The sequence below is a fragment of the Lepidochelys kempii genome, chromosome 1 (genome assembly GCF_965140265.1).
Source record: "Lepidochelys kempii isolate rLepKem1 chromosome 1, rLepKem1.hap2, whole genome shotgun sequence".
Classification (NCBI taxonomy): Eukaryota; Metazoa; Chordata; order Testudines; family Cheloniidae; genus Lepidochelys; species Lepidochelys kempii.
The window spans coordinates 253,665,968-253,679,692 of NC_133256.1; the positions used below are offsets into that span (position 1 = coordinate 253,665,968).

Below are 13,725 nucleotides of genomic sequence, written 5' to 3' on the forward strand. Positions count from 1 at the left end.
TTCTGACCCAGCTCACTTCTGTGGTATTGGTTGAAGGAGCCCAAACCCAGGGCTATCACTGACTAAGGCATGGAGAAAACGAAGCTGATAAGAAAGGACACAGGTTTTCTGGGCCAAATGATGCTCTCATTTGTGTCAGTGCAGCTACTCCAGAGTTATACAGGTGCCAAGATCAGAGTCTGGCCTCATAATGCTGAGATAAACCACCCAGATGGACTATATGAAATACAAACATATTCCTCTTATCTCTTCCTGAGAATGAGACCAAAGAACAGCTGAGGGAGAGGGGAAGATGTCAGCACACACAAACCCTGCCTTTGTAGTTGCCCAAGGTCATTGGCTGTCTCTTGACACAGCTGCTGTTGCTCGATAAGATATCTCAGAGGGAACGGAAGGCGGCAAGGCAGAGAAGAGATCCAGGAAAACCCCTTCCCCGCCTTCTATCTGACGCCAAGAGCTGGAGGCTGGGTTTGTTATTCCATGTTCTCGTGTGCGAGTGTCGAGGCGTTGGATGATTGGAGGGAAGGAAGGAAACAGATGATCCGACAGATCAAAGGGGTTGATACGACAATGGTGAAAGGCTGGACAGGCCATCACGCAGAGCAGTAGAGTCCTCGTAGTGCATGTGGCTAGATCCACAGAGCTCTACAATAGCAATAGATGTGGCACGGCTGGCCTCAAGAGCCATGAGAAAAGAATAAAAAACATGAAGTCAATCCAATTTTGATTGGTCTTTAGTTTTGTGGATCATTTTACTCACCCCCGCCATCTGTAAAATGACTCATCATTGTGGCCTTATTTTAGATCACAAAAACGGGCCAGATTTTCAAGTGCCCGACCCCCAGCATGCACCCAGTGCACGGAGCAACTTTGAAAATGTGGCCACTCATCCGTGTGCCTAAAGAGGAATGAAACTCTTCTGAAAACTTAGTCTCAGTTGGGGGTGCTGAGCCATTCTGAAAATGCCAGACTGGGTGACAAAGCCCTTTAGTGCAGAGAAAGAAATACCAGTATGCTGAATCAAAGTCAGCGCTGCTCTACGTGAGTGAAGAGCGCTGAAATCAAGGGAAGTGACTCTACCTCTGAACGTAGCCCTTAAAGTACTGCGAAACTACCCCAATGCCATGTGGCAAATAAAGATGGAGAGCTCAACTAATAATACAGTAAAAGTATGGAAATCAGGTTGACGATAAATTTATATGAATTACGTCAGATTTGCGGGTGGCAGAATCCTCCTTTCCTGCGCTCAACCTCCTCGCTCCTAATCTGAGCCCCTGTTTGCCATAAGCAATGCTCATAAATCTCACAAGACATAGATCTGGCTGGCTTTAATTTTGTGAGTGTTTCTCGGAACAGTTTTCACATTGTGAACATTCATTCCTTGGTTCCATGCCATTGTGCAAACTTTACCATTTATTTATTCATTCAGCAAATTTTGGAGTCATTTCTTGCAAAATTTCACAGCAAATTTTCCTTCTCACAAAGTGAAATGCAGCTGTTTGGCGCCCCCCCGCAACAAAACAACCAATCCACCAGCTTCTGGCCAAAAAAGAAGCCCACTCAAGGAACTGGACTGGGGAAAGTAATTACCGTACTTCTCAGTTTCTCTCTCAGAACTGGCATAAAGTAGAAAATGTGCCGGCTTTGCTTTATTCTATTCTATTCTATTCCAGTCATGTTGCCATACAGTGCCCATCAGACTGGTATCTGAACTCCTGCTGAACCCCTGGTATAGCAGATGCTCTGGGCCAGATTCTCAGCTGCTGTAATTTGGCTTAGTTCAGTTGAAATCAGCGTGGCTCCCCTGATTTGTATCAGCTGACCTCACCCTGTGTGTTTTGTTCAGGGTAGAATCACAGGGTGATTTGTGTTCAGGTGTGCGTTTCTGTCTGTGTGTGCAATGTGGTAATGGGTGTAAGTCTATGGGCGTGCCCTCGACTCAGTGACACAAACATGGAAGCAGGTATGCAACCCCACCCCCATCCCAAAGTCATACACAGAAGCAGGTGTGCAGTCCTCCTCCACACACATACTCACTGAGGCAGACATGTACACACATACCCGTACAAAGGCAGATGGGTCAAACTCCCCACCCCACATACAAAACCACACAGGAAGATGTGTGTGTACATGCAGGCACCCATGCATTCAGAGAGGCAGGTGTGTGTACCTTCTTACCTTCCCCCAGACACGGGCAGGTGTGTACACACACACACACAGGCTGAAGTATGTTGAGTTTAAAAGACTCTATTCTGGGGTAGGGTTTGAAGAGGAGCAGCTCCAATAAAAACTCCTGACAACTCACACAGAGGAGTCAGAATGACAGCAGCGCCCCTCTTGCCATTTGGAAGAAGCAGGCTAATGTTTTCATTGCTGGCAGAGCACTTGTATAACACGACCTCTGACAGGTCCCTGGTCCCTGAGGAGGAGATGCACAAGACTGGAATGTGCAGTCGCTGTAAGGCTCATGTGGTTCTCATCAGCTTCCTAAGCCTCAGTGGGTGGGAGTGCTCTCCCACACATAGCTTTCTAATGTGTCAGCACCCTTGAACGAAACTGCAGGCCAGCTTTGCTCATCTTCCTCTGCCTGGGCTGTGTTGGTGGAGTTCACAGCAGGTCAGATGCTGAGCCTCACTTCCAATAACATCACATGGAGCAGAGGACACTAGATCAGTTGCCAGATTTGGTCACGCCCGGAGTGGCTCTTGAGTTTCCAATTTGATTTTCCTGCCAGCTTTTCATGACCCGTCCTGTTCCAATGACCCAGATCATGTTACCCGTCCCAGTCCCCTGTTCAACTCCCTGGCATGAGAGGTATCACTTTGAACGCTTGCCTTCTCAACCACAGCCAGTGTGACTGGAACCCACAAACTCTCTTGCGGGCTTGTCTTGCTTATCTGCTAGCTCAATAAACGCAGGCCTGGGCAAACGATTTTAAGGAGCACATCCAGGGTCTGATTAAGACAATGAGGCTCATTCACGCTACTTATAGTCCTCTTCCCTACAGCTCTAGGTCCATCCGATTCATCATCGGCTCCTATGTGACATGCACCCTGCTTGTGACTGACTCCTGAGCCTGACTCCTAATCTTAACGTTGACCCAGGAGCCCATTCACAGGTATCTGGCAATTTGGTTGCGACTCACAGAGAGTCGTTGCTTGGGCACATTAGTTGAAATGATGCTGGTCCCTGTGAGGAGAAAATGACTGGGTCAAGGGGCAGAGCATGTACTTAGAGTATGTCTGACTGTCTGAGCATGTCAGCACACGTGGGAGGGTTTGTGTTTGTGGACGTACTCGGATGCAGGAGGTGTGACCTCCAGGCACTCAAGCTCTCACCTCAATGATATAGTCCTTCCCATCTTTGCTGTGGACAGCTTTGACGGCACAAATATCGAGGCCTCCAAACATCTCGGCGCAGGAGTCCGCCCACAGTCTGTACCTGCAGAATCCACACAGACATGTTGCTGGGAATTATCTGGCTGCTCAAGGATTAAAATAATGCTAGTAGGGTGCCAACTTTCTTAGCCTCCCACCAAATATAGACACCCCACCCTCTGCCTTATTCAACCGCAATAAGACAGATATCATAACCTTTAATATTGCCTCACGATCACCAGTACGGATGGAGGATCATGTTCTCACCAAAGTAGAAACATTCACATACTTGGGCAGCACCATCAGCCAGGATGGTGGGAACAAGTCAGGACATCCGGAACAAAATCAATAAAGCCAGGAACATCTTCAGGAGCTTAAATGCAGTCTGGAAATCATCAAAATACCACACCAAAACCAAACTCAAGATTTATCAGAGCTGCGTACTTTCAACACTACTTTATAGTGCAGAATGCGGGGGAATGACAACGTACGACATGTCCAAACTGTCTTCATTCTATACAACCTGCCTCAGAAAAATCCTCCATATCTTTTGGCCCAGAACAATCTCAAACCAAGATCTATTGACACAGTGCAGCCAAGAGGATATGAGCACCATCATTGCCAGGAGGTGTTGGAGATGGATCGGCCGTGTGCTTTAGATGGAAACTGATTCCACCACCAGAGTAGCAAGAAGATGGACATCTGAAGGCAAGCAAAAACGAGGGCTGTGGAAGCCGAGCTGAAAAACCTGGGGCGCAGCTGGGGAACCATTGAAAGACTCACCAGAAACAGACAGGAGTGGAGGAGCTTCGTCACTGCCCTAAACGGCAGAGGCGTAATAGGAAGATGATGATGATGATGATGATGACCCTCTGCCTCTGGAAGTGCACAGAATGCTCTTCACAGCAACTCAGAGTTATCATGATGAGACATCCCCTCCCTCTATTCTACAGGTGATGGAAGAAATAGGAGATCTTGCATGATGAACGCCCACATTTTCTTTCATTGCATATCAACTCCCTACTCCTACGTATATCCCCTTGAACCACATGAAATCATTTCTATCTCTCACTGGTATTTACACACCTCAAATCTTCCCACTTACGTGTCACTTAGTCAAGCTGTAAATGTTTAGTTCATTTTATCTTTCCTCAGAAGAAAGTCCCTGACATTTTTATTGCTCTTCCCTGAATTTCCCCCTGTGGAAAACTTTCTGACGCTGAGATGCCAGCATGTTCTAGGTGTGGAGAGCCAGAGTGGAGCTCTGTAGTGAGTGGCTATTACCTCTCTGTTCTGTGACATGATGTCTCTGAATATACGGCCCCAAACTGCATAGGCTTTTTCATTTGTTTCCTCTACATCACCATCCTGCAAGCTGTTCCCAATCACCCGTATATCCATTTAATATTACTGCTTTCCCTCCTGTTGAATATATGCTGCTGTGTCAGAGAGAGAGCAGGAAGTGTTATATAATGGAAGCCCCTGCTTCCAGCTGTCCTTCCACAGGAACATGAGCTGGCAGAAACAGGAGGCGATGTACGATGGGGTGCCCCCTCAGCTGTCTCTGCACTGGAAGAGGAGAGGGAATGACAAGAGATGCATTATGATGGCGACCATGCTCCCTCAGCTGTCCCTACGTTGGAACAGGGAGAGGGAATGAGTTTTGCTGGTTTTCCTTCTGTGCAGCTGTGCTGTGGTCCTGACCATTTCAATACAAAAAAATCTCAAAGCAGAAGATCTGCGAGCAGGACTCTCACACTGGCTGGAAATTGAAACAGGAGAAAACCGAGGATCTCAAAGCTACCTATGCAGACCTAATGGAAAAGGAGAAAAGAGCCTATGATCTTGAAGGCAGCCAGAGCACCTATAGCTTGATCTTCATGATCTAATGATGAACCTGCAAGAATACAAGGCCATATATGGATGGGACAAGAAAATGGTATATACAACTAATAAATCCTTCCTTGTCACTCCCTGCCTCAACGAGGAGACCAAGTGCAGCCACACACCCTCAGAGGAGGTAATCATAGAATCATAGGACTGGAAGGGACCTCGAGAGGTCATCTAGTCCAGTCCCCTGCCCTCATGGCAGGACTAAGTATTATCTAGACCAGGGGTGGTTAACCTGTGGCTCCGAAGCCACAGGCGGCTCTTCAGAAGTTAACATGCGGCTCCTTGTAGAGGCACCGACTCCAGGGCTGGAGCTACAGGTGCCAACTTTCCAGTGTGCTCCCTGCTCAACCCCTGGCTCTGCCACAGGCCCTGCCTCCAGTCCACCCCTTCCCACCCCTCCCCTCAACCTGCTGTGCCCTCACTCTTCCCACTCCCCCCAGAGCCTCCTGCACACCACGAAACAGCTGATCAGAAGGTGCTGGGAGCGGGTGTGTGTGTGTGTGGAGAGGCTGACATATTACTGTGGTTCTTTGGCAATGTACATTGGCTCCTTCTGGCTCCTTCTCAGGCTCAGGTTGGCCACCCTGATCTAGACCATCCCTGACAACAGGTGTTAGTCTAACCTGCTCTTAAAAATCTCCAATGATGGAGATTCCACAACCTCCCTAGGCAATTTATTCCAGTGCTTAACCACCCTGACAGTTAGGAATTTTTTCCTGATGTCCAACCTAAACCTCCCTTGCTGCATTTTAAGCCCATTGCTTCTTTACCTATCCTCAGAGGTTAAGAAGAAGAACCTTTTACGTACTTGAAAATTGTTATCATGTCCCCCCTCAGTCTTTTCCAGAGTAAACAAACCCAATTTTTTCAGTCTTCCCTCCTAGGTCAAGTTTTCTAGACCTTTAATCATTTTTTGTTGCTCTTCTCTGGAATAGGAGGCTATTTCACCCCTCATCATCTGTAAAGTTGTGAAACTTGTAAAGTCACAATAAATGCACTCCAGTAAGCAGGCCCTTTCCCACCCTGGGTTTGTGTGTAGGAGGAGGGCAGCAAGAATGCACTGTTTACACTCAGGATTAACCCTGTGAATTAAGCAGGATGCCCATGCTAATGCACTAAGCGCTGCAAGGCCCACTCATGTGCAGCTGCGACTGGATGCTGGTCGTGTACCACAGGGCAGTTTCTTGGGAGCCATGTATATTCTGGAGGGAGGCTTGAGGGTGTCTGGGTTCAAAATCCAACCTCAGACACAAATGAAATGGGGCTGGCAGTCTCACCAGGTTTCCTAATGGATATTCTTCCACATCAAGCACCCTTTCTCCTGCGAGGCAGAATTTTCAGATGCCCAGAGGTGGAATAGCAGAGGCTGCTCCTGGTGAGCACCCAGATGCACCGGAACAGCCGGGACAGAAATAGCAGAGGTGCTGCAGGTTAGAATTAAGCACAGTGGCAGACGTGTATATCCTTATGCATGTGTTTGTAGGGGAGTTAAATTTGCAGCTGATTTGTCACCAGGATACCTGGATTTAGCCAGCACTTTCAACCCCTCACTTTTGCCCCTATTCAACAAAGTATTTAAGCATGTGTTTACATTCATCCCTATTCAGCAAAGCACAGCACACTTAGCTTTAAGCATGTGCTTAAGTAGTGATGTAGCTTCAGTATCAGCTTTGCTCATTTTTTTTTGAAAGCCCCTTCTCTTCCTTACCTCTCTGTCATTGCGATCTGCTCCAGCATGGCAGAACCTGTGTTTGCCTTCCAGTTTCCAGAGATAGATGTCCTCCTGGGAAAACAAACCAATCACAGGATGACAAACCAACTCCTCCAAAGAGGTAGTTTTCACACCTGACTCAGTGTGTGTGGGGAATATGGGTGATTCAGCTGGGTGTCCTTTCCAATCCTACAGTCCACAGTGCTCCCAACAAATTCTGATCATCCAGTAAATGAAAGACTCAAACTAGGAGCAAGCAACTAAGAACCTTGAGGCATCTTTTCTCTGCAGCTGGGTGGGTGATGTGTAGTGGCCTTGTGAACACTTTTCTCCTTTTACACATCAGATCCTGGAAAGCTGAGATGACTGTAAAACGCCTCTGAGATCATTAACCTTACGCTCGGCATTGTAGAATCTAAGCATATGTAATTCTCCAGGCAAAGATGTGACTGAAAAGATACATAAAAGTCAGATATGAACTACTCTCTGAGGTTGGCTTCTATTGTAGTGGTGGCCTGGAAAGTCTGTCTGTTTGTGCCCTCTTTCTTAATCTCAATGACCTGCCTGCTCTGGGACCCAACCGCCAACTTCTCCCAAAGGTTTTTTAGGTTGTAAAATGCTCCAAATCTCCTTCATTGTAACTGGCTGTGAATTTCAACAGAAGATGCTGCTGCTGGCAAATTCTGAGCTCTGTATTTGTCTGTCAAGTGCTGGGCTAGTTCATTTCTTTGCACTTAGGAAGAAGGCAGACTTGACACAGCCTGCAATGATAGTACCTTGTGTTGTAATTCTGCCAGATCTCACAAGATTCCTGAGTATGGTTTCGACTACGAGGAAAGTGCTGTATTAGTTGTAAGATATTATCCCATCAGTGTGTTTGATACACCCATGAAACACTCCTATGCTGAAGAAAGCATGCATAGTGATTCAGTGGGTGGGACTCTTTTTTCTGAACCAGTCCTGATCCAGTGTAGCAGCATGGTGTTGGGAGATGCTGATTGCTGCTGACATAATCTTTTCAGTGAAATGCAGAAAAGTCCTGATCATTTTTGGTCATTAAAGATCACAAGGCACTTTTCACAAGAGCAGAGGTGTTAAACCTGGTGTCCTGGCTAAATTCAAAGCTGGGTCATTATATTTTGCCCACCTAAAATTTCCTGAGAAATGTTTCAAATAGACATGGCCTCCTTCTTCACTTTCTGCTCTAACCTAATATGTACTGCTGCCGCAAACTGTTAAATGGCTCCTGGGATCCATCTCAGAAGGGGGTGAAGTGATTCCTGAGTATGGTTTAGACAAGTATCTGGGGAGGAAAGTGCTGTATTAGTTGTAAGATATTATCACAGGCTGTACTACTGGTTATCACACACACAAACTCTCCTGTCCTATGATCAAAATCATTCACCTGCCTGACCTTTTCTTTACAGAACAGAATCCTCCCTCTTTGAGGTTTCTGAGCCTTTTCCATTACCTAAGGACAGTATTCAACTCTCAGCCTCTCTTTCCTTCTGTCTCGCTAAGTTACGCTCCTTTCTGGGATTGTGTTTCCCAGCTTTCCAGTAGGAACGGCTCTTTATTTGTAATATGTGGGTTCAGAAAATTGCCCTGCGTGATTGATGACATCCAAAATCTCATCAGTGATGAGAACTCCCAGATTCAGATTAGTAACATGATGGAATATCAGCATTGAAAAGAAATATTTGGAATATGTAAACAGATACCCCATCAAAAAATAGGTTTCAGAGTAACAGCCGTGTTAGTCTGTATTCACAAAAAGAAAAGGAGTACTTGTGGCACCTTAGAGACTAACCAATTTATTTGAGCATAAGCTTTCGTGAGCTGAAGTGATCTGTAGCTCACAAAAGCTTATGCTCAAATAAATTGGTTAGTCTCTAAGGTGCCACAAGTACTCCTTTTCTTCCCATCAAAAAAGCAGCTATATTATGGTGTAACACCAGGAAATTCCATGTGGGGGAGCTCCAGAGAGTGCAGCTTTGCTGCAGTGGTTGGTTTATCTGGTTTGTTTGTTTGAGCCAATCTGATGTTCTAGTCCAGATGCTTCATGTAGAACATAGCAAAAGTTTCAGTCAAATATAAAATACAACCGAACCATCTTAAAAAGAGACTTTCTCAAAAGCTGTCCTGATCATTAACATAAGCTCCATCACAACCTTCATGAAATCCACTCCCTTCCCAGCATGGGAGAGCAGGTGAGTCTTGCAGCACGGCACCAAATTAAGGCTTTGGCAAACCAAGGTGGAAAGTGAATTTGAGGGCCAAGGGCTCCTCATCGAGAAGGCCCTGCCACCAGACCTCTACTGTTTATACCAGAAGTTCTTAGCTTGAATGCCTCCAATGACCCTAATTGCCATGGCGGTCAAACAAATAGAGGTGGCCTCTTGAATAAAAGGGACCCAGACCATGTAGGGCTTTATAGGTCAAGCCCAACACCTTAAATTTCACCTGCAAATGAACTACTAGACAGTGCAAATCATGAAGCACTGATGTAATATGCTCACTGTGTGAACCACCTCTTCATAACTGGGCCATTCCATTCTACTGTAGCTCAGTTTCTGGAGGATTACAAGCTGTGGTCCCACACAGAGTGCACTGCATCCATTCAACTGCAAGGGGACAAAAGCACGAACATCTGGAGTGAGGTCTAAAAGAAAAGATACAACCCTCTTGTTAAGTGCAGAGGGCAAGGGGTATTCTTGGCAACTGTTGCTACCAACCTGGGGTACTCAGAAGCAGCTGGCAGTCCAACACAACCCTCAGGTTGCAAGCCTTAAAAAACATAGCAAACATTCCAGTCCATTGGTTGGGATGCTGATATAATTTTTGTCACTTCTTTCAGTTGGTTTCCCTGATGCACAATTATTACTTGAGTCTTATCTGGTTCACCAGCATTATGAGGTCACCCAAATCCATTCAGTGGAATTATAGGCATGTGCCACATGGCTATTTATTTGTTGTTTTCAGCGTGGCTTTAGTTATAGGCTAAGCAGGTGTTCACCATCAGTGTAAATCTGCAGTAACTCCACCAAAGTCAATGGGAATCTGAACTCAGTCTCTCAGTCACGGGTTGGAAGAAAGTATACTTGTATCTGGGGTGGGGAGGGATGAGATAGTCACTCTGTAGTATCCTCCCACTGTCAGATTGTGGATGCAGAGTCGAGAAATTCCAGAGAGAACTGTGTACACAGTCCTTAGTCAGGAGGAAGTGAGCTTTTGCGTTTTTGCATGTGTGGGAGGCAGTTATGAAAACATGAGGACTGATTCCATTGCACTCAGACCAAGAGAGTCCTCTCTCTGACTGATGTTACAGCAGACACTGATATTCTCAGTCTTAAAGGCCAAGATGTTCCAGAGAGCCCAGTAATTTTGGATGCCTTCATTTTTGAGTGCTCAACTTGAAACACTTTCAAGGGCCTGATTGTCAGTGGCTGGATGGCCTCACCTCTCTCATATGACATTCAATGGACTTGTTTATCCCATAGAAAGTTTATTTTCAGTCTGGCACTGGGATAAACTCCATTACCAGATACCTTTCATAGGAAACAGTCAGTAACAGAGAATGGCTGTACAGATATCCCAAACTCGTTTCCAGTAATGGCTCCATGAATAGGACAAAGGAACTTTTGTAGCAAACAATTCATTCAATGAATTTGGCCTTTTTCTCTCTTCATGAACTGGCTTTGATTTTCAATGATTTCTTCCCTATTTGTAACTGTTCGACAAATGTTTCATGGGAAACCATTTTATTTAGCAAACAATTGCTTGCAAATTTGCTCCTGTGTGGGATGGGCTATTAGTGTGACTGTTCACATTTGTCACATGGTATTGTTTTTGCTCTCTGATTAGATAAGGTAGGTCACTGAGGTAGGGAATTTTAAAGGACATTTAAACTTCTTTTCTGAGTCATTTGAGTCAGGCTTTTCCTGGACATCACTGCTAGAAAAATTAGGTGATTGTAATATTATAGACTGGGTCAGATTTAAAACTAATTTTCTCTCATTGCCTTCCCACTAAGTAATTGGGTGTCTCATGAAGTTCCAGACATGAAAAGAGTGGCCAGATCTCTCTGATTTACTTAATTGCCTCTGTGCTAGGATGCTGGTCAGGGATTTTGGGCAGTTCTAGTTGCAAAGTAAGTGGGCACATACATTTGTCTGTCTCATGTAACCGTGCTAGCACCAGGGCTCCAGCCTGGGGTTTTGGGAACACAGATCCTAGAGTAACAATAATCCTGGTGCTAAGTAGTGTATGACAATGTTTATTCTATCTGGTGCCCTTAAGCGCATGCTGCCAGACCCATCTACTTATCTAGAATTCTGCTGCTTGATAAGGGCAGGTACTTCTGGATTAGTTAGATTATTTGCTGTTTCTTGTTCAGTTGGTTTGGGGTGAGGAGAAATGAACTGTTTTATTTATTTATATGACTTTATTTTTACTTGATGTCAAACACTACTAGAGCTTGGGATAGGTGCTTTTTAATTTTTGCCAGGAGCATATAGTGAATTCACTAGTCGCCACTTTTCTGACCCTTATCACTATTCCTACAGTCATTGTGACAAACAAATTAGCAATTGTGAGGTACGTACATGGTCTTAGCTGGGAAGGAGGCCAAAAATTGAATGGAACTTGGAGTTGCCGCTGGGGAGACTATACTCCCATGTAATGCTATGTGTTGATCTAAGCAGCCCCAGCAGTCCTCACGGACCCTTTATGCTATATGCCCATATTAACCCCTGTAACTCGAGACGTCAGCTCTCACCTCTGATTGCTCCAGGATGCCAGCCTTCTTTGCCCACTTGCTAACTGTTCAAACAAGCACGTTTGTGCTTTTTCCCATGTTGCCCCACACACATGGGAGGAGCTCCTCGTAAACACCTGCAAAACTAATACCATATCCACCTCCAAATCCTTCCTCCAAACTCTCCTTTGCCAGGATGCCTACAAAAAACTTGACCCTGGCTAGGCAGCTGGTGCGCTGAGATCACTGCCTATCATGCTGACCAGTGTTGCTCATTTCGTCCGTGCACTCCTCCATCAGTCTGTCTGTCCCCACTTGCTGTCTCTTGTCTTATACTTAGATTGTAAATTCTCAGGGGCAGAGATTCTCTTTTTGTTCTGTGTTTATACAGTGCCTAGTACAACAGGGTCCTGGTCCATGACTACGGCTCTTAGGCATTACCGCAATAGAAATATTCATAACTAATAAGAAATGACAAAATACTAATAATCTAGCACCACGCCATTTCAGTGGCAGTTTCTTACTGTGATGGTGTTACCTCACTGCAGCAGCATGAGTAATTTCCTGGGTCAGGGGGCTAAAGGATAGTAGCGGTGGGTCAGTTGCACTGTAAAACTCCATGGATTGGCTCTGACTCATGCCAAAGTGGGGCATGCAACGTGGTAACATAGGCCACCTCTTTGTTTTTAATATTTCACTTGAAGTTGTAAGATTGTGGTGACTGTTCCCACTAGAGGGTGCTGAGAGATGGAGGATTTGTCTATATGGTCAGGAGAGATGGGACCTTTTAGAAAGCAAGTTACTGCAATGATAGGGGAGTAAAGCTTATCTCCTGGTACCTGTCCAAGGCTGAGCTCGAAGACAGGTACAGATAGATTTACAGCCTGGGAATAAGGCGCTGATGGTGAGTTATGGAGCAGCTATCTGTGGGCAGAGGAGAAGAGGTGAAAGCACACCAGGGCTATTCTTCAAGGAACTTAAATCAGCCACCTCTTCCTGACCAAAGCAGACACCAATTAAACCACATTCATAAAAATGTCTCTTTCCAATTACAGCCTCCCCCCCTGCTGCCCCGTCCCCAGCCCAACCATGAGAGCACACACTCACATGTAAGCTTTGTAATTGCTGCCGATTTTCTGGATTCGGATGTCGTACTTGGAGTCGATGAATGCTTCAGTGGTGGCGTAGGTTTTTGCCATGGCTACCACGCTGGCCATGTCCTGGAAGTTGTACTGGTTCTCAACTTTTACCTGCAATTGCCGAAATCCAGCCAAAGAGCGGCGAGCACAAAAGGAACAGGAATATCTGTGAGGAGGGGTCAGCTCAGTGGATGAATAGTAGAGCACAATGACAGTTAAACAATAAAGAGAGTAAGGTTGAAGCATGGACGACAGTAGGTAGAAGGATGCTTCATCCAGGCAAACCTTACACATACCTAGCCAACTGGCATGTCTCCCTCCTTGATGTACAAGCCCTGGGGGATCAGTAAGAAGAACATCTACTTATGATTAAAGAGTTCCATGGGGCTTTCCCCATAAGACTTAATGGGAGTTACACAGCTGAAATGCTCCAGAAAAGCATTCGTTATATTTTTGTAGCATAACTTAATTCCAAGCATGTAAATTACTCTTACCCTATTACTTACCACTAAACATCTGATGAGAACAGAAAATCAGGAGTGACCAGGAAATAGGCATTTATACCAGAAAATAAAGAAGCGAGAGGGGTTTTGGGGTTGGGGTTTTTCTTTTGCCACTCCTGGTCTCTAGATCCCTAGCAGTTCACAGTGCCCTTATCTAGTTTTACGCAAAGGCCTGGCACAGGACTCCAGGCTGGAAGTGTACAAAACACGAGCCTCATGAGGATGATGTTCCTAGGGGAGACCACGTACTGCAGGCAGTGCAAGCTGGAGGTCATGGGAGTGCGTGTGGGGGAGGCTGGCTAGAGGTGTAGAAGGAACGGGATGGCGTGATGCTCAGGGGGTTGAG

At 45.7% G+C, this 13,725-nt stretch overlaps 1 protein-coding gene across 3 annotated transcripts in view; it reads right to left on the reverse strand.

Moving 5' to 3' along the window:
- The window catches only part of SYN3 (synapsin III), a 279,822-nt gene that overhangs the window by 17,903 nt on the left and 248,194 nt on the right, over positions 1 to 13,725 (reverse strand). For all 3 annotated transcript variants that reach the window (XM_073324725.1, XM_073324735.1, XM_073324744.1), the window contains 3 exons: positions 12,845 to 12,987; positions 6,979 to 7,053; positions 3,339 to 3,441 (listed from right to left, as the gene is read on the reverse strand). In XM_073324725.1, coding sequence (XP_073180826.1) covers positions 3,339 to 3,441; positions 6,979 to 7,053; positions 12,845 to 12,987 — 321 coding nt within the window. The remainder of the gene's footprint in view (positions 1 to 3,338; positions 3,442 to 6,978; positions 7,054 to 12,844; positions 12,988 to 13,725) is intronic.